A 22,195-nucleotide genomic window follows, 5' to 3' on the forward strand; every position below is an offset into this window, starting at 1 on the left:
TTAACAATTAGTTAAGACAATTTGTTAACTTCCGTTTTCTAGACTTTACCAATAACTGAAAACATACATCATGGTAGGTGGGGACGTGGGGGGCGGAGGGGGTGTTGTCTATTAACAGGCACGACTCCCAGTCAACCTTAACGTGGACTTTTTAAGGCTTTGTGTTCTAAAGTAACTCGAAGTAACTTCTGTTCTCAGTGGCGCTAATGTTGTTAGCGAGCTCCTGCTTCTTTAAACACGCCACACCAGGCCTGGCATAGGTACTACATCCTTTCCAGTATCCGTGTAAACGGGATTTTTTTTTGATACGGCTTCGTGTAAACGGCCCCTAACTTTTTTTTCGAGAGCATTTTCGTAAAATGTGCGTTTACGAAAAAAATCCCGTCTCCGTGTGAACGGCCCCTAATTCACCGAGGCTGTGTGACGATTCAGGTGGCGTGCGACGAGGTACTTAAACTGTGTACTTACTGTAAGTACTTGAGTAAATGTACTCAGTGGAAGAAGTGTCAACACTGCGAGCGGGGGAGGATGGAGGGGTGGCGGAAGTGCGAGCCGTTCTATAAGTGAATAAATGATTAATTGAAATATGTCAATGAATAATAAAGCAGCTTCTGCAGGGTAACAGATTGCACCTTCCATATTTAATAGACTGATGGGCCACGCGCAATGCGCACACACACACACACACACACACACTGCCATGTAATCACAGGCGAGCATCACCCCCCCCCACCCCCAACCGCCACCCGCCATCACATGTCCGTGCGTTTCTCAGCCTATGCGTGCAAAACAAAAAGGAGGGGGCGAACGTGCAGCAGATTAGGACATCAAAGAGGCGTTCGAGACGTCGGGGACGTTTCGCCTTCTTTTTCCTCTTCGCTTCACTGTGATCCCACGAAGGAGCCTCTTTAAACGCTGCCTTTCCTCCCCGTAACCGGCCGCCGCCGCCGCCGCCGCCGCCACCCACCAACCCCACCGCCCCACCGCCTCCTTTTCCTGGCGGCCGGCGTCTGCATCGATACGGCTCTACCCTCTTAATCAGCTCGGATGAATTATTGAGAAGCACCCCCTTTTTCATGTCGGATCGTGGCCCATATTCCGCCGGCTCGACGTGAACGCGCTTGCCAATAAAAATTGAATACGTGCCTTTTAAGCCACCCCCAACTCCTCAACCCCCGCAGCCCCCGCTAGCTCATAAATGGCCGCGCAGGGTCAAGACGCGGGGAAAGACAATCAAAGCTTAAAAATGAAGGACCCGTGTCGTGCAGAATTGACTTTGCCGGAGTTTTCTAACAACCTTGCACGTCTCTAGTCTGTCAGCGCACTCATCACAAACATAGAAAAAGTCGGTCGTTGACTTCTTTTGTTCGCGCAACCGGTCAGAATGCGCGTGGCAAAACCTTTGATGAGGTCGCCAAGGGACACGATATCCCACTGACAGCGTTCCCCTAGCAGAGGTGGGAAGTAACCAAAGTACAAATACTTTGTGACTGTGCTTAAGTAGATTTTTCTCATATCTGGACTTTCCTTGAGTGTTTCTTTTTCTGATATATGTACAAAAATACATGTATTTTCTACCCCGTAGGTTGGGGAAGGGGGGGGACATGCTAGTTACTTCTGTACAACATGTACATACAAATTCTGTTCAAAGTAATTCACGTTATTTATTATCATCATTATTATTCTTGAAGTAGACCCATTTGAACTGTGCTGTTGTGTAGGCCAATATAAAAGTGGAGATTATTTTAAAGTACTCCTGCTTTGGTCACTGTTCAGTTCATTTCCAGTGCAGGGAAAATAAAAATGTGATTAAAAGTGTCAACATCCAATAATGGCTCACTGGTCAGAACTATTACTGATTACAGTTTGCTTGTCCTGCATAAAGAAAAACTAAAGTATTGAGAGTAGAAAAGCTGTTAAAATGATCCAGAAGCTCATTCAAGTCAGTTCAGGCCAGATTATTCTGTCCCAACTTTTTCAATTTTGCAAAAATACAATTGTTTTGTATTGTTTCATTAATTGAAAATAGAAAAAAGCATGTCTGAAACTGCTCTTTCTGCTCTTTCCTACTTTCAGTAAAGGGATTATATCAGTACTTTCACCAGAGTATTTTCCTACATCTGAAAGTATCTGAACTTTTACTTTCAGCACTATTCACTGAATGTCTATTTGTGTGTGAGGCAGCTCCACTGGAGTTCAGAATGAAAAACAAAGATCCGGGAATCTCGAACCGTGGTTTTCGCCGGATTGGTCGGGGCAGGTGCGAAGCTCAGAGCCAGACGGTGGAGCTGCACCATCGTCTCATTAGGCGGAGAGAGAGAGAGAGACGGAGAGAGAGAGAATGAGTGGGAAGAGGGGACGGGATTATGAATCTCCTCAGCGCCTGCTGTCTCCTCTCCTGGCCTGTTTATCAATGAAAATCTCTTAAGCTGCGGTTGGAGATTTGGGGGCAGGAAACGGCATCAAACTGTGTTTTTTCAGACTTTCACAGACTGACATAAAATAGGTGCCGAAGATTTCACGCTTGACAAAGGCCAACGTGGTCAAAAGTGGCCCGCACTTGTTTTCCTGCACCCTCACGGCGCTCAGACCCCGACACCGAAATTAGCAACGCTTTGACTCTCGGAATGGTCCTAACAGCGCGACTGCTCTGCAACTTCGGGCCGGGACGTGACCTCAAAAGAAGAAAAAAAATGTTGCCGTTGTTCACGAGTGGCATCTAGTAAATTGAAATGCGTCGCATCTTTGCCTTGCACGCTAGCGAGGCTCAGCTGGAGCTGCCGCGCTTCAACTCTTCATTTTTCACCGCGGCGGCCCACTCGGCCACCTGGCCTCGCTGTGAAGGACCGGCCAAAAGTTGTTGTTTTTTTCGTCCAACCGTCCACTTGCTTCCCTTCCGCCTCCTACATCCCGGGGATATGGTTACCGCGGCGATAATTTCTCCCCCCGCCCCCCCACGCCGCTGACGGCACTCGCCGTCCACCACAGTTAGAGAACAGCGGTGGGCGGCTTGTCAGCAGCAGCAGCAGCAGCAGCAGCAGCACAGGGACGTCCATTTTGCAAAGTGACAGCTGTGATGACGGCTCTCCGCTAGCTCTACCTGTTCTAAAGATAGTGGAGAGGGGAGGGGGCTCACACATGGTCAAGAGCGCCGAGCTCAGCGGGTAATGGTGCTAGCTTAGCGGGGAGGAAGGGTCCCAGGTGGGTTTCAAGAGCCGAGGAACCGCAACCTTGACTCTGCGCCCGGGGTTCACACACACACACACACACACACACACACACACACACACACACACACACACACACACACACACACACACACACACACACACACACCGCAAATTCGAGCCGGATGATTGGAAAGTTAATCAGAGAAAAGGGGTCAAACGCTGCCGTGCCAGTGATGGATGGAGAGACGGACAAAGTGAGCGTGCGTGCGCGTGTGTTTTGAAGAGATTGTGCGTTGAGCTTGCAGACCCCAAAATTACCCTCCCTGCCTTCCCCCGCGTTCTCCAACACACCCCTCCGGCAGGCGACGGCAGATATACTGTCGTGCCGCTCCGGTCAAGCACTTTCCCTTCGGTAGCAGCAGATTAAAAAAAATAATTGCCTCGAGGGAAAAAAAAAAAGTGGCGGCGCCGCCGATGCGGCCTGTGTCTTTGCGTAGATTACTTTATTGATCCGACTGTATATTTTCCTTTCGTCCTGCCGCACCCCCGCGCGCTCCACTCCTCCTCCTCCTCCTCCTCCTCCTCCACTTTGAGTGAGAGGACTGGGGCAGAGGCTCCAAAGTCGCCCGCAAATCAGGAAGAAGAGGCGCCGAGACGGAAGAAACGGAAAAAAAGGAAAAGGGGTTTGCGTCAGACCGAAGCCGACGAGCGAACGAACGCCGGCGGTTGCTGTCAACGGCGAGAGGATTAGAGAGCTAACGCAGTGGGGGGGGTGGAGGTTGGGGGGCGGGGGGGCTTCAAATGATGATGAGGTGTGAGAGTAACAGATCGGATCATCTAATGTGCCCCCGTATCCACTCAGATACTCAGCATGCCCCCCCCCACCTCCCCAAGATGCACTTCAACATGCAAAAATACCCCCCCGGATGGCAGAAAACAGAATAAATGAAAAATAAAAAAGAATCTAAATCCAGTCACCATCATCCAAATCATGCAGCAGCAATAGCATTTGTTGATGGATTTAAAAGCGCTGTACTCACCTATTTAAGCCTTATCATTAAGAGGGGGGCAAAAAAATTCTTTTGAGGGGGATTAAATCAACTTTTCTCAGGCTGGAGCAACGATAAAGGATCGCGGCTATTACACCGACTGATAGACAAAGATGCTTGAGTCGTTAATCCGTGTCAGTGAAATCCCATTAAGACTCATTAGTTGACAAGAAATACTAAAAATCAGTTTCAGTCCATTACAAAAAGAAGAATCAAAATGATTTTTTTTTTTTTTTTTTTTTTTTTTTTAAATAAATTGTTTGGGGCGGTTGTTGTTTTTTTTTCACTCCAAATCGAGTCCAGGATTTAAAGGGTAATTCCACAGGAAAGCAGCTAAATCCAGAGTGTCTTTATCATGGCGGCCGCACAGAAGTTCCGGCTCTTCCCTGTTTTTTGGTTGTTTTTTTTTTTTTATCTCCGTGTCGAGAGCGGGAAGCAGGCTAAATCTCCTCCGCGGGGGGGAAAAGGTGGAGGTGCAAAGGGAAGAGGAGATGGACGAGGGAATGAGTTGTGTGGATTTGCTTCACTTTGCTATGCATCTGTCTGAGTCGCCGTGCCCCTCTCCCTCTCTCTCTTTCTCTCTCTCTCCCACTCTCTCTCTCTCACACACAGCCACGCGCGCGCCCCAAATTATGCAGTCGGTCACAGGACCGAGATCCGTCCTTCCCCCGCCCCCACCCCAAGTCCCCTCGAAAAAGAAGGCGCGAGCGGCTAGCCGTCTGCCGAGCGCATCTGCAACCGGGGTCTGACGGGATCGTTGTTGGAAGGAAGAAAAAAAAAAAACAACCAACAAATTACGTCACCCTGATGCAAAATAAACGGCAACTCTTCGGAGTCGGTGATGTGCGAGCGGCGGCCCGGACCGGACCGGACGAGTAGTTTTTTTGTTTTGTTTTTTCCCCCTCTGTCGACGAAATGGGACGACAAATAAATCGATGGGCGGAATCGATTGGGAGGAGAGAGCGCGACGAAGGAGGAGGTGGAGAAGAAATGGGCCGATCAAAGAGAAGAGTGAGGGAGTGAGGGGGGGGGGGAGTGAAATGCGATGTCACGAGGTTGGGGGGGGGCTACTGGTGGGGGTCGGGGGGATTTGGGGGGAAGGTGAGAAATCCTCCGGTACGTTAAAGCCGGCTCTGTTCCGTTTGCTTTTCACCTGCCGCTTCCCAGTCCGTACTCCTTTGAGTGTCTGTCTCGGAGAGGGAGCATCAGTTCGGCCAGATTGGGAGAGGGAGGGGGAGAGAGAGAGAGAGAGAGAGAGAGAGAGAGGGGGAGTGAGAGAGAGAGAGAGGCTAATGAAAAGGAAGAAGAGGAGGAGGAGGAGGAGGGGCGAGCGAGCGCTTAAGCGGTGCAGATGAGCTCCCGGCAGGACGGACGGGTGCCGGCTTCAAGGCGACGGAGCTGCGGCTGACGGATGAAGCCTCGGCCCAGTTTGACCTTCGCCTGACAACATGACAACATGACAACATGAGGCCGGGTTGGGGGGGCAGGAGCGACTGGGTACCTGAACGCACCACGCGCAGCTCGCAGCCTACACGGCGGCGTCCAGGGCGCCTCTCGGCGGCGGGCGTGCCGGCAATGGTGCGACGAGGGCGGTGTTTCGTGTGTGTGTGTGTGTGTGTATGTCTTGGGAGGGGGGCTGGGGGGAGTTTTGGTGGGGGTTTTAGGGGAGCGGGGGGGGCCTCGGCCCGACGCTTCCAACAGTAAGAACAGACTTTGGCGGCGCAGACGTGACAATTTGGATCCCGCGACGGCGTCTGGAAGATTTGGGGGGGGATTTGGGGGGGTTCGATGAGTCACGGTTGGTTTTCAGGGGGGGGGGGGGGTGTCGAGGCGGAGGGGACGAGAAGAAAGTGAGAGAGAGGTGCGGAGGGAAACGTGGATCAGAGTGGCGCGGCGGAGCCAGCCGAGAGCCAGATGGGGAGGGGAGCCATGGTGCCCCCCCCCCTCTCTCTCTGTATGTGTGTGTGTGTGTGTGTGTGTGTGTGTGTGTACTTTTCGAAAATGTACACCCTACACATATATATATATATATATATATATATATATATGTAAAAAACAACAACCTCGCACACACACACACGGAAAAATGAACAAAAGACTTTGGAGACAAGACACTAAGAGACTCGATTGAACCTACCTATGGTTTAGAATTAAGAATCGGCCCCCCCCGGAAAAAGATGCATAGGATGGCGGGAGGGAGAGGGAGAAAAAAAGAGAGGTGGGGGGGGTCGGGGTGAGGCAGGAAATAGGAAGAGGTACAAAAAGTGGGAGGCAAAAAAGGCATAAAGTGGAAAAACGCAAGCAAGGCGGTTTAAAAAAAAATGAAGTCACTTAAAAAAAATGGAGAAGGGAGTTCAAAAAAAAAAAGTAGCCAAAGTTAGAGGTGGACAGTGAGTGGAGGGGAAGGAGGGGGAAGAAGGGAGAGGAGGAGGCGGGTTTGTTGGTGGTGGTGGGGGGGGGGGGGCTGGAAGTGATCGCGATGGAGAGGAGCGGGAGACGGAGAGATGAAAAGAGGGGCGTCTGGGCGACAAAAAGGGAATAAAAAGGGGGGAGGCGGCCGGGTGGGGGGTGGGGGGGTCCTGGGTGTAAAAAAAAAAAAGAAAGGAGAGAGGGAAAAAAATCCCCCTCCTCTGCTCTCCTCTCTCTGTGTCTGTCTTCCTCTCTCTGTCCTCTCCTCTCCCCCTCCCCCCCGCCAGCGCCTGGCTCATAAATGGCAGTAGAAATTGTTGAGCAGGTAGATGGCGAAGTAGATGAGGAGGCAGAGTACGGAGAGGGCGAGCAGGTGGACGGGCAGAGCGCCTCCCAGCAGCGCGATGAGGAAGAAGAAGAACAAAAAGCGGAAGATGAAGGCAAATACTCCGGCGGCCTCCGGCGTCTCCAGCCTGCGGGCGCGGGTGCGGGTGCGGGTGGGGGGGCGGCTCCCCTCCCCCCGGCCTCGGCCTCGGCCTCCGGACTCGGACTGGGTCGCTGTGGTGGCGGCGGCGGCGCAGCTGCTCCTCCTCCTCCTCCCGGAAAGACGCTTCCCATCCAGGTGGACGCGTAACCGGGCGGGCACGGCTCGTCTTCCTCCTCCCTTCCCCTCTCTGTCTCTCTCACTCTCGCGCTCTCTCTCTCTCTCTCTCTCTCTCTCTCTGTCGCTCTCTCAACTCTGCTGCTCTGAGTTGAGCCACTCGCACAGGTTAGACATTGTTGCGGCGGCAGCGGTGGATTGTGTCAGCGCTGCAGCCGGGTGGGAGGGCTAAAATGAAGGGAAAAAAATAACAAGAGACGGCGTCGGAGCTGCTGCTGCTCGTCGAGCACTGGCTGCCTCACGAGGGGAGGATACTGAGCTGGAATTGCTCTCTCTCTCTCTCTCTCTCTCTCCCCCCTCCACCATCACTACCTTCCCTCTCTCTCTCTCTCTTTCTCTCTCTATCTCTATCTCCCGCCCATCCCTGCAAAAAGAAAAAAAAGATGGGAGGGAGGGGAGGTGGGGCCCGCCCGCCTGCTCGCTGGCTGCATTAGTATTCATTGAAAGAGTGAGAGAGAGAGAGAGAGAGAGAGAGAGAGAGAGAGATGGGAAGGGGTTGGGTTGGGGGGGGGAGTAAAGGGGGAGTGCCACCCCCCCGAACAAATGTCGAGGAACCGAAGCGGTGTGTGAGAACTGATAAGAGGCTGGCTCCCCCTAGAGTCGGTCGTCAATAACCGCGGAAGCCCGAGCGACTGGCAACCAGTCACAACCAGTGCACCTGGCTGCCTCCGCCACCGGCGGGACCAACGCGCGACCAATTCTAGAATTCGAGACGCTGCATTTGTTTATTTGTTTATTTGTTTTTACGCGATCCGTCACAATTCGCAGCTTGAATCCGCTGCTCTCCGTCAAAGCCGAAGGTCCTCGCCGTTGGAAAAAAAAAGGGGGGGGGGGGATCGTCAGGCGTCGCGACAGAATAACGCAGCGATTCACGAGCCAAACTCAAGCTGTTGCCATGGTGACAGATGACGCCCCCCCCCCCCCCCCCCCATCTATGCCCCCCGAAACGATTCCAAATCAAAAGCCGGCGGCGCGCAGAAACGGCCGGTCGAACGTTCCCTTCGAAAAAGTTAACGGCTGTGACGCTCTCTCTTAAAAAAAAAAAAAAAAATTTTTTTTTTTTTTAACCGCCACGGTTCAATGTGTCCCGCCGGTTGGAAGGCGTCCAATTAGAGCGGGACGTAAAAGTTGCTTCTGGTTTGTTGTACACCGGCTCAAATGCGGCAGGGGTGCTTTGTTTATCCTTGTTTAAAACTATAAACTACTACTACTAAGGCCAGAGGTGACACAAATATTCACATTCTGTACTCCAGTAAAAGTGCAGATAGTGAAGAGGTGTAAAAAAAATAAATAATAATAATAATAATTAAAAAAAAAAAAAAAACTCAGGTAAATGTGAGAGTACTTATTCAAATCCATCACTCGGGTAAAAGTGATAAAGTACAGGTTTTGAAGTGTACTTAAAAAAAACTGCTACTCAGTTTTTACTTAACAGCTTTGGTACTCTCAGTACATTTGTATTGTTTCCTTATTTATTTTTTGTTATTTTCAACTGTAGCACAAATAAAACTGTAATCAGTTACCACCAGTGACCAGTGAGCCATTACTGGATCTTTACACTTTTAATAACATTCATTCATTCATCTTCTATACCTGCTTATTCCTATTCAGGGTCACAGGGGTCTGCTGGAGCCTATCCCAGCTGTCTTAGGGCAAAGGCAGGGTACACCCTGGACAAGTCGGCAGTTCATCGCAGGGCCACTTTTAATAACAATAACCAATATTATTTTCTATTTTTCTCTGGACTGAATAAGTAGTGGCCATAATGCCCAGGTGCTCTAAAATAACCCCCGTATTTGACTACACAACAGCATGGTGTGTTTACCCAATGTAAAAAGTACAGATATTTGTGTACAAATGAAGAGGAGCAGTCTTGCATGATTACTTCATCTACAGAAAACATCCCATCCAGCCCTCCAAAATATTTGAATTAATCTGCTTGGAAGCAAGGTTTAAAACAAGGCAACAAACATTTGCTTGGAGGATTGTAACTAAACTGGTGGAGGTATTGGAAAGGTAAAGGTGCCCTTTATGACTTCACAAGAGCCTTATCCCCTTGAACTGTGTATTTCTGTTCTCATTTCTGTGGGGTTCACTGACAGGTTCAAGTTACATATTATTGTTAGAAAATATGAAGTAAATTTAACATAACATGTCATAAAATGCTCAATCTTCAGTCAGGCTGAATTATAGGAGTCTTTACTGTGGCAAAATTGGGTGTTTTAGGTGGAGCTAAAAGTCAAACAATTACTCATCACCATCTAAACCACACAGACGCATGCTGGGTCATTATCTTACATTGAGCTGGAACAAGAAGTCGGTGTTTCTCGTGCTCTCTCCCTCTCTCTCTCTCTCTCTCTTTCGTTGCAGTTTTCCCCCTTAATTATGTGATGCTTTGATGAAGCCACCAAAACAAGCCTCCGCTTCATCCTGCAGCCTCTCAGTCGTGACCTTTTCGCAGATTTCATCTGCAAGTGCGGGTTTTAGATAAAAGATAAAATATTGCATAAAGTGAGCGAGAACATTCACTGGATAATTGCACTTGAAATGTCACAGTATTATTTATTTTTTTTACCATCTATGCGTTGAGGGAAATTACTGAGCAAACAAGTTATACATTTTTTCCCCCCTAATTGTAATTTAATGAGGAAATAAAAGGAGTGCAGAGACAGCACCTGTCTCAGCAGTGATTCCTGACCTGTTCTTTAGTTAAATGTCAAAAGAAAACAATGTGTCCCCGTCATCAACATCAATACTTACATCTCTAAATCACTCAATATGAAATGAACTGAAAGTGGGCATTACACGAACCGTTCAAAACTCGAGGGATATAATAATGAGTGTTACACACATTTCAGGTGAGTGAAATGTTACTGGTCATTTTTGTCACGTAGTCTCAAACCCAACAGTTCTTCTAGTGTTGTTATCAGCGAGCACGACAAACTGTGTTCACGTTTAGGTAACCTTTCTGTACCTATCTGTGAGATGTTACCATATGATATAGTTTTATACGATACTAATTGTGTCTTTCACAGGGGGGAGGGGGGGGGGAGAAAAAAAAGGCGCGACGTTAGCTTAATTCGCACATTGTTTGGTGTCATTAAGTACAACCCAACGCAGGCGCTTCCGTATCCACTCACGGTTGCTTTCTTTCGAAGGGAGGTACTTCGAAGAGTTGTTGCTATTCTTGTTCTTGTTTGGAGAAATGTACATGGTGTGTTCAAACTGTTGCAGCCGGCTTGAAGGCGAAACTCGTCGTCGTCTCCCATTGGGTTGCACCGCCACCTTGTGTTTGACTTTATACAGTAACTGAATCGACTGTTCTGGTGTAGATTAGTCGTGCCTTTGCTCGACGGAGAGCACCGAGCTGCACGATCACAACACCAGCGTTTTAGCCATGGCGACTCTGTCGTCGCCGCTACGAGTCTGCCGAGGAATTCTGAAGGAATTGCGTGCCATTCAAGGACGGAGTTACAAAAACTCATTGGCCTACAGCTATGTTATGGACCAGTTCCGAAAGAACAAGGCGAGTGTCCTCCGCCCCCTCCCCAGCCGAGTGCAGCTTGGTAACTGCCATTACAAACTGCACGTGAAGTGCCTGGCTAGCTTAGCTGTCATCGCAATAACGTTTGACATTATTTATAACATTACCAAAGCAAGTTTGATCACTTTAAAAGTGAATTCGCTAGAAACTTTGGGAATGCATTGAATGTACTACTCAGCAGAGTGTCAGAGCCAACCTTGAGGTATGTTTACATCCTAGGCAAGGTAAACACAAGGTTAGAGTGAGTCAGAAGGACAAGCTAACGTTAGCCTTGAGCTAATGAAGCATAGTATGTCCCAAAGCTGGAACCTGAGTGATAATGTTGCTGGTTCCGTCTTTTGAATAATTAACCAAATTGCATTGGATATGTGCTGGAATTGTTGTTGACATTTGGCCCTTTCAAGCGCTACATTTACACTTCAGTGCACTTGAAGTAACTTCAAAAATTGAAGCAATATGTATCATACCACCTGCACTTCCCAAAAGCTTAAAATGTTATTAATTTGATGTTCAATGAACCTCTTTTAGTCTACTGTCCCTATGAAATTAATCTCCTCATTCATTATTTGAATCTGTCCAACAATTTTTCTTTCCTAGAAAGACAGATTAGAAAATCCACACATCTAATAATAACAACAAACTAATCTGTTGTTTATATGTTTACCAAAACACAACCGTGAGTTGCACCATGAGCGCTTATTAGGCATGTAGGCTCAGAGCCTGTATTGCTTCTGCTTGGGAGAACATGGCTCACCAGGGTGGCTGGATGCATGTGCGGTCACCGAAGCTAAATAGCCGCCGGCAAATCTCGCTTGTCAGGGTTTATTTGTCCCAACCCTGAGTAGCCCTCGAGGCATTTCAATGTATACATGGAATGTTACATCGGATTGGAGCTAACACTTCAACTCCATGGAGGTCTGATGGATGTTGGAAGAAAAACCCACACACTGCTTGAAAAATGCTGTGATATAAGCACATTTGGTGCCTTTGCTGGTGGTTGGACAAATGCATTTCCTCATCCCCCTCTGGCTTCTGAAATGCTAATAAAATATGTTGGATATTTGACATTTTCAGCAAGCTGCATTTTCATTTTCTTATTTGTCCCACAGAGCCTCTTGTCAATCTCCCTTTTTTGTCTTCAATTTACAGGTAACAAGTGAGCAGTACTGCCGTGCCCAGCAGGAGGCCCACCATGACTCGCGCACGTACCTGTGTTTGCTGGCATCGACGAGGAGCCACCAGCTGCTGCACAATCTCTACCACGCCAAGGGAGAGCGTGACCCAGAGGAGGTGGCCGGCCTGGTAGGGCTCAGGTTGCCAAAACAGCCAGGAGGCAAAGGCTGGGAGAAGTGAAGCCATGGGAGGGCGTGATGCTGAAGGAAGATCGGGACTTTCCTCAGAAACGGCCCCGTTTGTGGCTGATTAATCTGCTCTCATGGAGCTCCGCTCATAGTTTTTTGGTTGTTGTTATTTTTGTTTTCGGAGTTTATTGCCATTTTCCTTCTGATACTGGAGTTCAAAATGAGAAAATGTGGTTGTAAGTTCCGTACGTCATGTACGTTGTGTGTTATTTAACTGGCAGAATGCTGGTAGGAGCTGCATTCGCACTCACTCAGCGTATGTTTTTCATTGTTTTCCCTAACATAACATTTCAATGACTGTATGTACATTTAATGTTTTTTTTCTCCCCCATTAAAATGTGACATGTTTAAATGTTATTGTATGTTACTCATTTCAAAAGCGCCATCCAATTTCTTACTTGCAGGGATTATAGCAACTAGGTAAAGATAAAAGGGATCGGACGATGATAAGCAAGAAATATTAAGAACATGCAAGATGGGATTCGCCTTGTTTTGGGTTAGTTAGCAATGTCTTTGACTCGACCATGTATCAATAGAAAATAGACAGAAGAAGGATACGCACATAATACGATAAAAGGAGAATAGTTTTTATTCAATGGCTGTAATTTAACTGGTCAAAAAGTATCCCGATCTCCAGAAAACAATAACAGGCTATGGTCATATCATCATAGAACTGCTATGTATGTTCTCATTAGGAGCTTGAAAAAAAACCTTTGCATTCAAAATTAGAGTGCAGATATTTAGGTCTGATGTTAAAGTCTCTGTGACTGAAAGAGAAATTTGAAAGACCTGACTGGGGTGAAACGCAGTTGCCCTGCACCCAGCCTGACCTCTCTGTCATCCAGCACCTCAGCTTTTCTCACCCACTATTATCCATCCTGCTCTTTTTTTTTTCCCTCCCATTACATCTACCCTTACTGCTTACTTTTGCTCTCCAGTGGTGACTAACGTTGCCTTCAGTGCGAGTTTAAATAGACTAACCCCAAAGCAAGCAACTCACAGTGACACGGGGAGTAAGACGGTGCACCCATGCGCTGCCCTGAACCCAGCACAAGCCCGGCATCGGAGGGGGAAACTCCGATGCGTAGTGACAGACCAACGGCTTGTGTCAAAATTTGTACAGCACAGAGGGTCGGACGTAAAAATGCGCTTTTCCACGGGCCCGCTGTTTTCCGCTTGCATCCTGGAGCCGAACGCACTGACGTGCAGAATTGTGGGATGGTTTACTCCCAGGGGAGTGGTTGCACTTGAAGGTTAGAGTCAAAAATGCAGAGTCGGGGTAGCTGATGGGGGAGGGGCTGGGGGCGAGTGGGTGATTCTCCAGGCTGCAATGCAATTTGAACTGCAAGTAGGAGGTCTATCGGGTGGGAAGGGGGGGCGGGGAGGTCAAATAAATGACTCGCCTCCATTAAGAAGTCCAGAAGGTAATGATGAGTAAGCGTTAGAACGCAGGTGTCAAACTCTGGCCCGCAGACCAAATTTGGCCTGCAGTGAAATTATATTTGGCCCACGATCAAATACGAAATCACTACTAGAGCTGGCCCGTCGGTATTACACAGCACACGTACTGCTAATACTACACAAATAATACAAATCCCAGAATGCTTTGCGGGTACTTCAATCAGGACAAGACGTTCACTGAAGGATATTATTATGACCAGTTTTGGCGAGTAATCTATTACTAAGTAATCCACTACTGTAATTAAACTACTTAACTACTACCTAGAGTAATGTAACTGGATTACTGTGGCAAAACTGGTAATCCTATCATAATTGCTTTATCAAGTCACGATCCCATTACTTTTCTGAAATATTTTGCAAGCTAAAAATATGTTTTCCTCAAAATGTCTGAAATTTAGAAAAACAACCGAAAACAACGATGTCGCAGATTGATGATGCAGCCGTGCATGCAACGTCATTGATGTACGACAACGCAGCAAAACCAGCATGACGGCCGGCGGCAAAAGAAAAAACAGCAACTGCGTTTGATAGCTGGAAATACGTTAATCTCGTCTAAATCAAAGAATACTGTGGTTCATTGTACGTTATGTGCAGGAAACAAGATGTTCTCAACTGTCACTTTATCTTTTTAAGCTAAAGTAATTTGTGATTGAAACAAAGTAATTTCAAGAAGTAATTAGATTACTTTTTAAGGCTCAAGCGAGTAATCAGTAGTTGGACTACTTTTTTGGAGTAATCCCAACACTGATTATGACTTACTTGGTTTATTGTTGTTAAATCATTTTTAAATTTATTATCAGCCTGTGGAAAAAGAGGCTTACAATTTTTTACTAAGATTTTATTTATTTTGATAATTATTTGAAATTAGATTTTGCATGTTTGCAATATTAAAGTTATTTATTGCATAGTATTAAACTTGTTTGGGTCCATACAGAAAGAAACTATTTTAGTTTTTCGATACATATCAATGTTGGCAAGCGACTTTGTCCAAGTTTTACATTTTGGCCCCACGGTGTATTTGCGTTTGACATCCCTGCGTTCGAAGGAGGGATTGGGGGTGGAGGGAGGGCGGAGACACCGTAGAGACTGACGCGCTCGCTGCTCACTGCTCGGGCCACCGCTGAGGAGAGGAGAGGAGTCAGCATCAGCTGCGAGCGAGAAAGAAATCCCACCATCACCTCTGGAGGAGGAGGAGGGGGAGGAGGACGAGGAAGCGGAGGAGGAGGAAGACGGGCTGCGCGTCGGAACATCTGGATCGCGGCGAAGAGGTTCATCGGGAGGCGTTTTATGACAGCGAGGGAGGGAGCGAGGAAAGTTGACTTGGACGTCTGAGGCACTCGGAGGAGGAGGAGAAGAGAAAGAGCGAGGAGGACGCGGAGGGAGCAACATGTTGGGCATGATCAAGAACTCGCTCTTCGGCAACACCGAGGAGACGGTGTACAAGCTGCTCAGCAGCGAGACCAAGGTAGGCGAAGGGGAGGCGAGGTGGAGCGGGGAAAGTTGTCTGTCGTCCTCCAAACGCCTTACGCGCCTCTCCCTCAATTCGAGGCTTTGATTACGCGCCCGTTTATCGCGCTTGTTGCGCCGTTACTTCATTCCCCGCTTTGGATAAAGGTTGAACAAAGGATTTGGCGTGTTATTGTTAAGTAAGTGAAAGAAAAATAAATAATAACAAATGGAGTAATAATCAATTTTATATCGTTTTAAACCCTCGTCACCAATAATAGGCAGTTTAAAGTGGCGAGCCAATGAAAACGGTCACAAATGAAGTCGGAGTGATAAATGCGAAAAGCGCGTGAGACTGTGCGTCCTCACGTCCTCTGACATTGAATTGGGGTGCGCGTGTTCCCCGTGCGCGCGTCAGAACATAACATCAGAGCGCAGCCGCCAGCCGACCCTGCCCTGTAAGAGGATGCCGGATCAATTAGTGTGTGTGGGTGTGCGCGCGCGAGCTCAGATAGGTCGTGGACGTGCGTGCGTGCACATCGCAGTGACAGAGCAGAGAGAGGGCACGACCTTTTTCCATGTCGGCGTACACACACACGCACGCACACGCACGCACACGCACACACGCACACACACCTCCCAGTTTATATTTACATAGGTTTATATGTTGCGCTCGCCCATACGCTGGCAGTGCTGGGGTGCGGCGAGCTCACTGATGTGTGTTGCTAAGTGAAGCAGTGCCTAACAGCCATTTCGAGGTCCTTCTCTCGTGCCCAGTTGACCCGCAGCGCGCCACTGTAAATGTGCACACAACCATGTAATGTTTCGCTTCGCCACGGGCTTTTTTTTTTTTTTTTTTTTGAATCGTGGCTTTGTGCGATTTATCTCTGAATTGGAGGTAACAGTTGACGGGCAGACGGGCTACACAGACAAAATAAAATAAAATTTTAAAAAAAGGGGACTTGTAATCCCTTGTGAAGCGGCCGGACGCGATGAGCCAAACTGACACTTTTACCCACTGACAGGCCGGCCGGACTCTGACTTTCCCCCGAAAATAACGAAAAACAACGGCTCTTGTCGTGCTTTTTTTCTCTATTCCAGCAGCTTCGCCTGACTCATTATATCAAAAAACATAGATCCTCAGAAAACGGCATATTTAGCTCGCTGTTTACAGCCTCCAGCAAAAACAATCAGTTTCAGCATCCTGTTAAAACGGACGCTTTTTTTTGGTTGTTGCTTCCACATGTTTGGAAAGAGACAAAAGCAAGGCCAGCTGTGGCCCAATCTCATAGGGCTGAACCCACCCTACCAGGCTGGGGTCTTTTGCCACCAACCATGGAAAGGTGTGACATCACAAAGGGCAGGTAGTGGCAAAAAAAAACACAGCCAGGTATTAATTTGGTCCACTGAAATCCCCAAATGTTTGTTTCCTTCCAACCATGCAGCTGATACAACAAACTAGAGGATAAAACTGGGCTTTTTCGAGGGAATGTAACAAGAGGCTAATATTTGTTTTTCTGGAGATCAATAGAATTGATTTTTTTTGTCCTTCAGTACAAGGCTCCCCAACAAGTCCAGAAGAAGGAAAAAACAAAGATCTGAAATGGGTATAATATGGGACCTTTAAGTCAGTGTTCATTGTGCACTTGACAGCCAAGAGAGGCCTTTTAGCAACATCCAGAACAAGTGGAAGTAGCATAAAATGACTTCGCCAAAGTCGTTTTTGTGATTTAAAGATGACTTCAAGTGAGAGAGAAAAAGTGGACCAAGACAATTCGAGCCACTCATTAGTCACTGATTCGAGTTGCATCACAATGCAGGTCAATGGAGTGGGGGCCCCGCTTCATTGAGCACTGGAATGAAGTCCGAGCTCCAAGCTTCATCAAATCTCTGGACTTGACTGGGTTTGTCTCAGACCGCAGGTATTGAAATCAGAGCTGGCCACCCGATCCGTGACGCACTCGGACACCTCGTGCTCTTAATTAAAGCTGACACAGAATACACACAGGCAGTCGGGCGGCCGAGCGGGGCCACGCCAACGCACGGAGCAGCCATGGGGGCGGAATTCAAAACGAACGCTGTGCTGCGACCCAGAATACCGAGTCGGAACACCCCTTGCGAGACAACCGCTGATTATCGCCGCCAGGCCTGACGCGAGGCTGCCGGCGAACGCACGCAGCCTCACATGTATGACAAGTAAATTAACGCACCAACTGCAGGCTAAGTCAAGGCGCACAATGCTAACGACGTTAATGACGGTCCCAACCGACAGGTCGTTCCGTAATTGCTGTGGAGGCGCCCGGGTACCTGTCACCAGTGTCGGGAAGATTACCTTGCAAATTTAACTGGTTACAATTACTAGTTACACTATTCAAGGTTCAAGGTAGCTTCATTGTCAATTGTACAATATATGTAAGATATACAGAGCATTGAAATTGTATTACTTGGCGGCCCGTGGTGTAAGGATAGCAACTACGTCAGTGTAGTGCAAATGAGGAATGAGAATGCAACATGTTATTGCAAAATGCCAAAAAAAATGTATCCGGAAAAAAAATGCAATGCAATGCAATAGTTGTGTAAGTATTTCAAATACTTTATTCAAGTAATGTAACTAATTACATTTGATTTCATTTTGACTACTTTTTCCAAATTTTGAATAAACATTCTCAACTGTTCGGACCCGACAGCGTTAAGATTCCACCAGTACTCAGAACACAAGACAGATCACAGATTGGAGCTTGCCGGGAGAGCCAATCAGAAGCTTCAGAATAGTATCAAAACTTTTGTCTGTAGAGGGGAAAATGAAAAGGACGGCTCTCATGTCGTGCGAAAAACATGCAAAGCAACAAGAATAAAATTAGAATTAACATAAAGCCCAGCCTTTTTTGTAGTAACTGGAATTTAATTACACGTTTGTTTTCCAGTTGCAGTTATCTTTATTTTGCACTGAAATCACTCAATGTTACACATAACTCGAAAATTCGCAGAAAATGCACAGATTGCTAAATCTTTCATGGTTTTGTGCACATGGTAAATCCAAGAGGTATTTTTCATTTTTGTTTTTGTTTTTCTCAGAGGAAGAAGGGAGTGTGCGCATTGGTGGGGGTTGGAGGGGGTGGAGAGGGGATTCGGAGAACACGGGGTGGAAATAATGCCCCCAGTGCTCTTTCTTAAGGTCGCTGCCGAACAAATCGCATCACGGGCAAACAGCAGCTTCCCAATAGATCGGCAGCGTTCAGGTGGAGGGACGGCGGTGACTTCGCAGAATTTGAATTCCGATGCTGAACGTCGAGCCAAAACAGTAAAAAAAAACTCAGCCGAGTCTGCATCGGTAACCTGTGGTGAGCACAGCGCCCCCGACTGAGGTGACTGCTTAGCAGCTGCATCAACAGACTCCACATTAGTCATGATTAATCATAGTTTTATGCTGAACTGTTGCATCACGTTAACGCTGTGTGTCTCGAGGTGTGTGTGGGGTGGCTGTGCGTGCGTGCGTGCGTGCATGTGTGTGTGCATGCGTGTGCGCGCACTGTTACGTAAGAGCGCGCCTCTATGGCCCATTATTCTCTGTAGGCTGACTGAACAACTGCAGAGCAGAGGAAGGAATTAAATCAAATCACTGTAAATATGTTTGGAGTGGCTCTCATTTGGCCGCCCGCATCGGCTTCACACTCCTCACACGCGCGCTGCACACATTCGCACGCACTGGAGCCCTTCAAGTGTAAGGGGCCTGCCATTTCAATGCGTTGGTGCTTTGGGAGCAGATTGTCAGCATCAGCGTGCAAGAGGTGAATCACGGGGGGGGGGGTTAAAATCTCCTCCGCCCGAATATCCACAGGGGGAAAAACAACTATGAGGGTGTGCGTGTGTGTGTGTGTGTGTGTGTTGTGTGTGTGTGCAGATTCTGATTTTGCCTCCTCTTGCTGTAGGATGGAGTCAGTTTTGAGGTTAGACGGTACGACGGAGCCAAATACGCCATCGTCTCGTCTGAGGGACGAACCTTCGACCAGGTTACTGGTGAGCTGGTGAGAAAACTGCTCATGTACATCGGCGGGAGCAACGAACAAGGTAAGCCAGTGTGATATAAATGGGGGAAAAAAAGTATGCAAAAAAAACATAGGACTACATTTAAGCAGTAGTCCTCTTCCAGTTTCTGTCTTGCTATTAGTCGAAGGGATTCTGGACAGACTGCAACAGCTCAACACTTATTTGCATGTGTGAGTGTGAGTGTGTGCGTGTAGTTGTAGAAAGCTCTATATTCACTTATCGCAATAACAATATGCAATAACTGCCATTCAATTTTTCTTTTTAAATTAAGGACTCATTGACATACAGCTGTGAGTCATCTGCGTAACAATATCAATTGACGGTTCAACACCTCATAACAAAGGCTAGCCCAAGAAGTTAAAATGAGAAAGAAAAGTTAGAAGAGCCCGAGGACGGATCCTTGAGGGATACCATGACGTTTCTCTGTCTAGGCTCTTCAATTCTAACTGACGGGAAGTCAAATGAGTCTTGTCAACTTGAATGCAAGTCATCTAACGCGAAGGCGGGGAGCCCTTGTCAATCTTTTTTTTTAGCAACATATCAGGGTTGAAAGAAAATATCATGTACAACTACAGGGAACCCTGCCACATGGACTCGGATTGGACTTGCTTTCAGACTCAAGACACACGTCAAGAAGGGAGGAATTAATATTGGAACCTTGCGTTGAGTGTTTGACTCCTCAGCAGACTTGTGACGGTGCAATTGTGGAAGGGGTACTGCAGTTACAAGGCAAAACAAGAACTGACTCAAGATTATAGAGCTACGGAATTAAATAGAAAAAAATCTTCATAAAGGTCACAGACAGCAGAGGCAGCAGACTGTCGTCTCAGGGCTTCTGTCTCAGTGTGTGGTGCAGCAAAGAAACAAAAAGAATGAAAAAAAAAAATTACATAATTACATTTATCTTCTTTCTTTCTGCCTTCGGTTTTTCTACCATTACGTGGCCAGTCATTCCTCCCCAATGCCCAACACCAAAAAACACCAAACAAGAAAAAAAACAAAAACATTCTGGCTGTCTTAGATGGCCAAGCAAATATTTTTCTTTTTGCAGCTTTGCAAAAATATGTAGAGAAATTCAGAGTGGGGAGACCTCAATGTGCTGCAACCCAAACTGACCTTTCGAGTTGCTCTCTTTGCTGTAGGGTGTCGTCCTCTGTGGTTGGGCTGTGTGCTTTAAACAACGCGGCTGTCTGCTCTTAGGTGAGGCGATGGGCACTGCGGCTCCGATTATCATCACCGTCTATCCTCGCAACGACGGCGTGCTGTCTCGCCGCTTGACGGTGGCCATCCGCATCCCCTTCGCCTACCAGCAGAGCCCGCCGGCCCCCAAGGACAGCGCCATCAGGGTGGAGGAGCGGCCCGGCATGACCGTCTACGCGTTGTAGGTGTTTTCCGACAAAAAATGTCATTTGTATGTACAACGTAAAAATACACGCAAAATACACATTGGGGCCAAAATTTAAAACCTGTCAATCAGGACAGGACGTCCTGTCCTGATTGACGTGCCAAAATACCAGCAGAGCATTCTGGGATTTGTAGTACTAGCGGTACATGTGCTGTAAAATCGCGGCGGGCCACCTCTGGTAGTATTAGTAGTAGTTATGTATGCATATATATATATATATATATATATATATATATATATATATATATATATATATATATATATATATACCTTTTTTAAGAAAAAAAAGGAGGGGGGATGTGTATACACGCTAGTCTAAACAGTACAGACACGATGAATGTTATTGGAAAGATTTAATTGGAAAGATTTAATTGCCAAACTACGCTCTTCAGTTTTCACTGGGGCTGTTAAACAATTAATTTTCAAAATCGCAATTAAGTTCTGAATTTCCATAGTTAACCACAGTTAATCGCGTTCTGATTTGTACGATTGATTTTTTCATTTCATTTCAATTTCATAATTCTGTCAAGCAATTATTACCAGAGTTTCTTAATTGGGAACCAAATGAACGAGTCTTTTCTTTCAAAGATGAAGCTTCTAACTTTGAATACAATCATCACTGACTGCCCTGGTGCGTTATCTGTCTTGCGTTCAGGCAGTTTGGAGGCTTTGCGGGCGAGAGCGAGTACCGAGCAGAGGCCTTGCGTCTGACGCGCACCCTTGGCGAGACGGCCCCCTTCCAGCGCAAGCAGTACTTCTGCTGCAGCTACGACCCACCGCTGAAGCCTTACGGACGCCGCAACGAGGTGTGGTTCCTCCAGGAGGAGCCCTAGGACGAGTTCGCGCTGAAGACTTGACTCAACGAAGAAAAGAAATACACATACATGTATATATAGATCTCTATTTAAAAAAAAATCAGTCATTTCATGAGTGGCAACCCTGTAGCTCTAACGGTATCGATTGGTGAGAGCAATCTTGGTGACTTGACAAACCCTTGAACCCACATGGAGAAGAATACAGGATACCCATGTTGCCTTTATTCCCCTTTAACCATCTGCTCAATACATGAAGCCTAGGACTGTTTGAACACACATGTAGTTTAGTATTTTGTTGTTTTTGTCGCATTCACATTCTAATCTGTGTTCTAATTTGATTTAGGCCGACATTGTCGACCAAGTCCCACTGGAGCTCTTCGCCCCCCCATCCTCCCGCTGAAGAACGCCAAGTGAGACTTGAATGACATGTAGCTATTAACTAAACATTGTGTGTACATGGTATTGAGAAGCACACTTCCTTTCCCCCCCCCCCCCGATGTATGGAATTGGAAGTCATTAGGAGCCGAGCCATAAAGTAGAGTTAGTCATTATGAATTAACGGATGGAGTGCCGTGAGTGGGTTACGATAGTTTTAGGTGTAAACAACGTGTGGTTACTTTTTGTTGTGTTTTAGTGCATGATAGATTCATTTATTCAGACTATTACGACCGTCTTGTAACATTTTTTTTTCTGTACAGTGTGATTTCCTGTGAAGGGGTGAATATAATGTTGCGGTTTGATAGTGTTTTACGATCAATATGTTATTCCGGGCAGTCTCAGTTTCGGGTGTCGTGCAATCCTGTCTGGGATATTTTGATTCCCGAGTT

General features: G+C 47.1%; 3 protein-coding genes across 3 annotated transcripts in view; 2 read left to right on the forward strand and 1 right to left on the reverse strand.

Annotated features, from left to right (window-relative positions):
• The window catches only part of grin2ba (glutamate receptor, ionotropic, N-methyl D-aspartate 2B, genome duplicate a), a 133,437-nt gene extending 122,904 nt beyond the window's left edge, over positions 1-10,533 (reverse strand). The window contains exons 1-2 of the mRNA XM_076023587.1: positions 10,430-10,533; positions 9,588-9,757 (exon numbers count right to left, since the gene is read on the reverse strand). The gene's annotated coding sequence lies outside the window, so the exon portion shown is untranslated. The remainder of the gene's footprint in view (positions 1-9,587; positions 9,758-10,429) is intronic.
• A 16-nt stretch (positions 10,534-10,549) lies between these two features.
• fmc1 (formation of mitochondrial complex V assembly factor 1) lies at positions 10,550-12,551 on the forward strand. The gene is made up of 2 exons (XM_076023588.1): positions 10,550-10,815; positions 11,983-12,551. Exons 1-2 carry the CDS (start codon positions 10,687-10,689, stop codon positions 12,184-12,186), a joined length of 333 nt encoding a protein of 110 aa, XP_075879703.1. The 5' UTR covers positions 10,550-10,686; the 3' UTR covers positions 12,187-12,551.
• Positions 12,552-14,964: 2,413 nt separating this feature from the next.
• On the forward strand, positions 14,965-22,101 carry LOC142886584 (heme-binding protein 1-like). Its single transcript, XM_076023592.1, has 4 exons — positions 14,965-15,120; positions 19,031-19,169; positions 20,349-20,529; positions 21,209-22,101. The coding sequence occupies exons 1-4, from the start codon at positions 15,043-15,045 to the stop codon at positions 21,384-21,386; spliced, it is 576 nt and encodes a 191-aa protein (XP_075879707.1). The 5' UTR covers positions 14,965-15,042; the 3' UTR covers positions 21,387-22,101.
• The last annotated feature ends 94 nt before the right edge of the window (positions 22,102-22,195 follow it).

Source organism: Nelusetta ayraudi, unplaced genomic scaffold (genome assembly GCF_046127955.1).
Source record: "Nelusetta ayraudi isolate G7.1 ecotype Tasmania unplaced genomic scaffold, CSIRO-AGI_Nayr_v1 ptg000016l, whole genome shotgun sequence".
Taxonomy (NCBI): domain Eukaryota; kingdom Metazoa; phylum Chordata; class Actinopteri; order Tetraodontiformes; family Monacanthidae; genus Nelusetta; species Nelusetta ayraudi.

Excerpts from the sequence above, each read along its gene's own strand:
- LOC142886584 (XM_076023592.1), top strand. The coding sequence starts at position 15,043 with ATGTTGGGCATGATCAAGAACTCGCTCTTCGGCAACACCGAGGAGACG. Across the intron at positions 15,121-19,030 it reads TGCTCAGCAGCGAGACCAAG|GATGGAGTCAGTTTTGAGGT; the intron begins GTAGGCGAAGGG and ends CTCTTGCTGTAG. Across the intron at positions 20,530-21,208 it reads GGCATGACCGTCTACGCGTT|GCAGTTTGGAGGCTTTGCGG; the intron begins GTAGGTGTTTTC and ends TCTTGCGTTCAG.
- fmc1 (XM_076023588.1), top strand. The coding sequence starts at position 10,687 with ATGGCGACTCTGTCGTCGCCGCTACGAGTCTGCCGAGGAATTCTGAAG. Across the intron at positions 10,816-11,982 it reads ACCAGTTCCGAAAGAACAAG|GTAACAAGTGAGCAGTACTG; the intron begins GCGAGTGTCCTC and ends TTCAATTTACAG.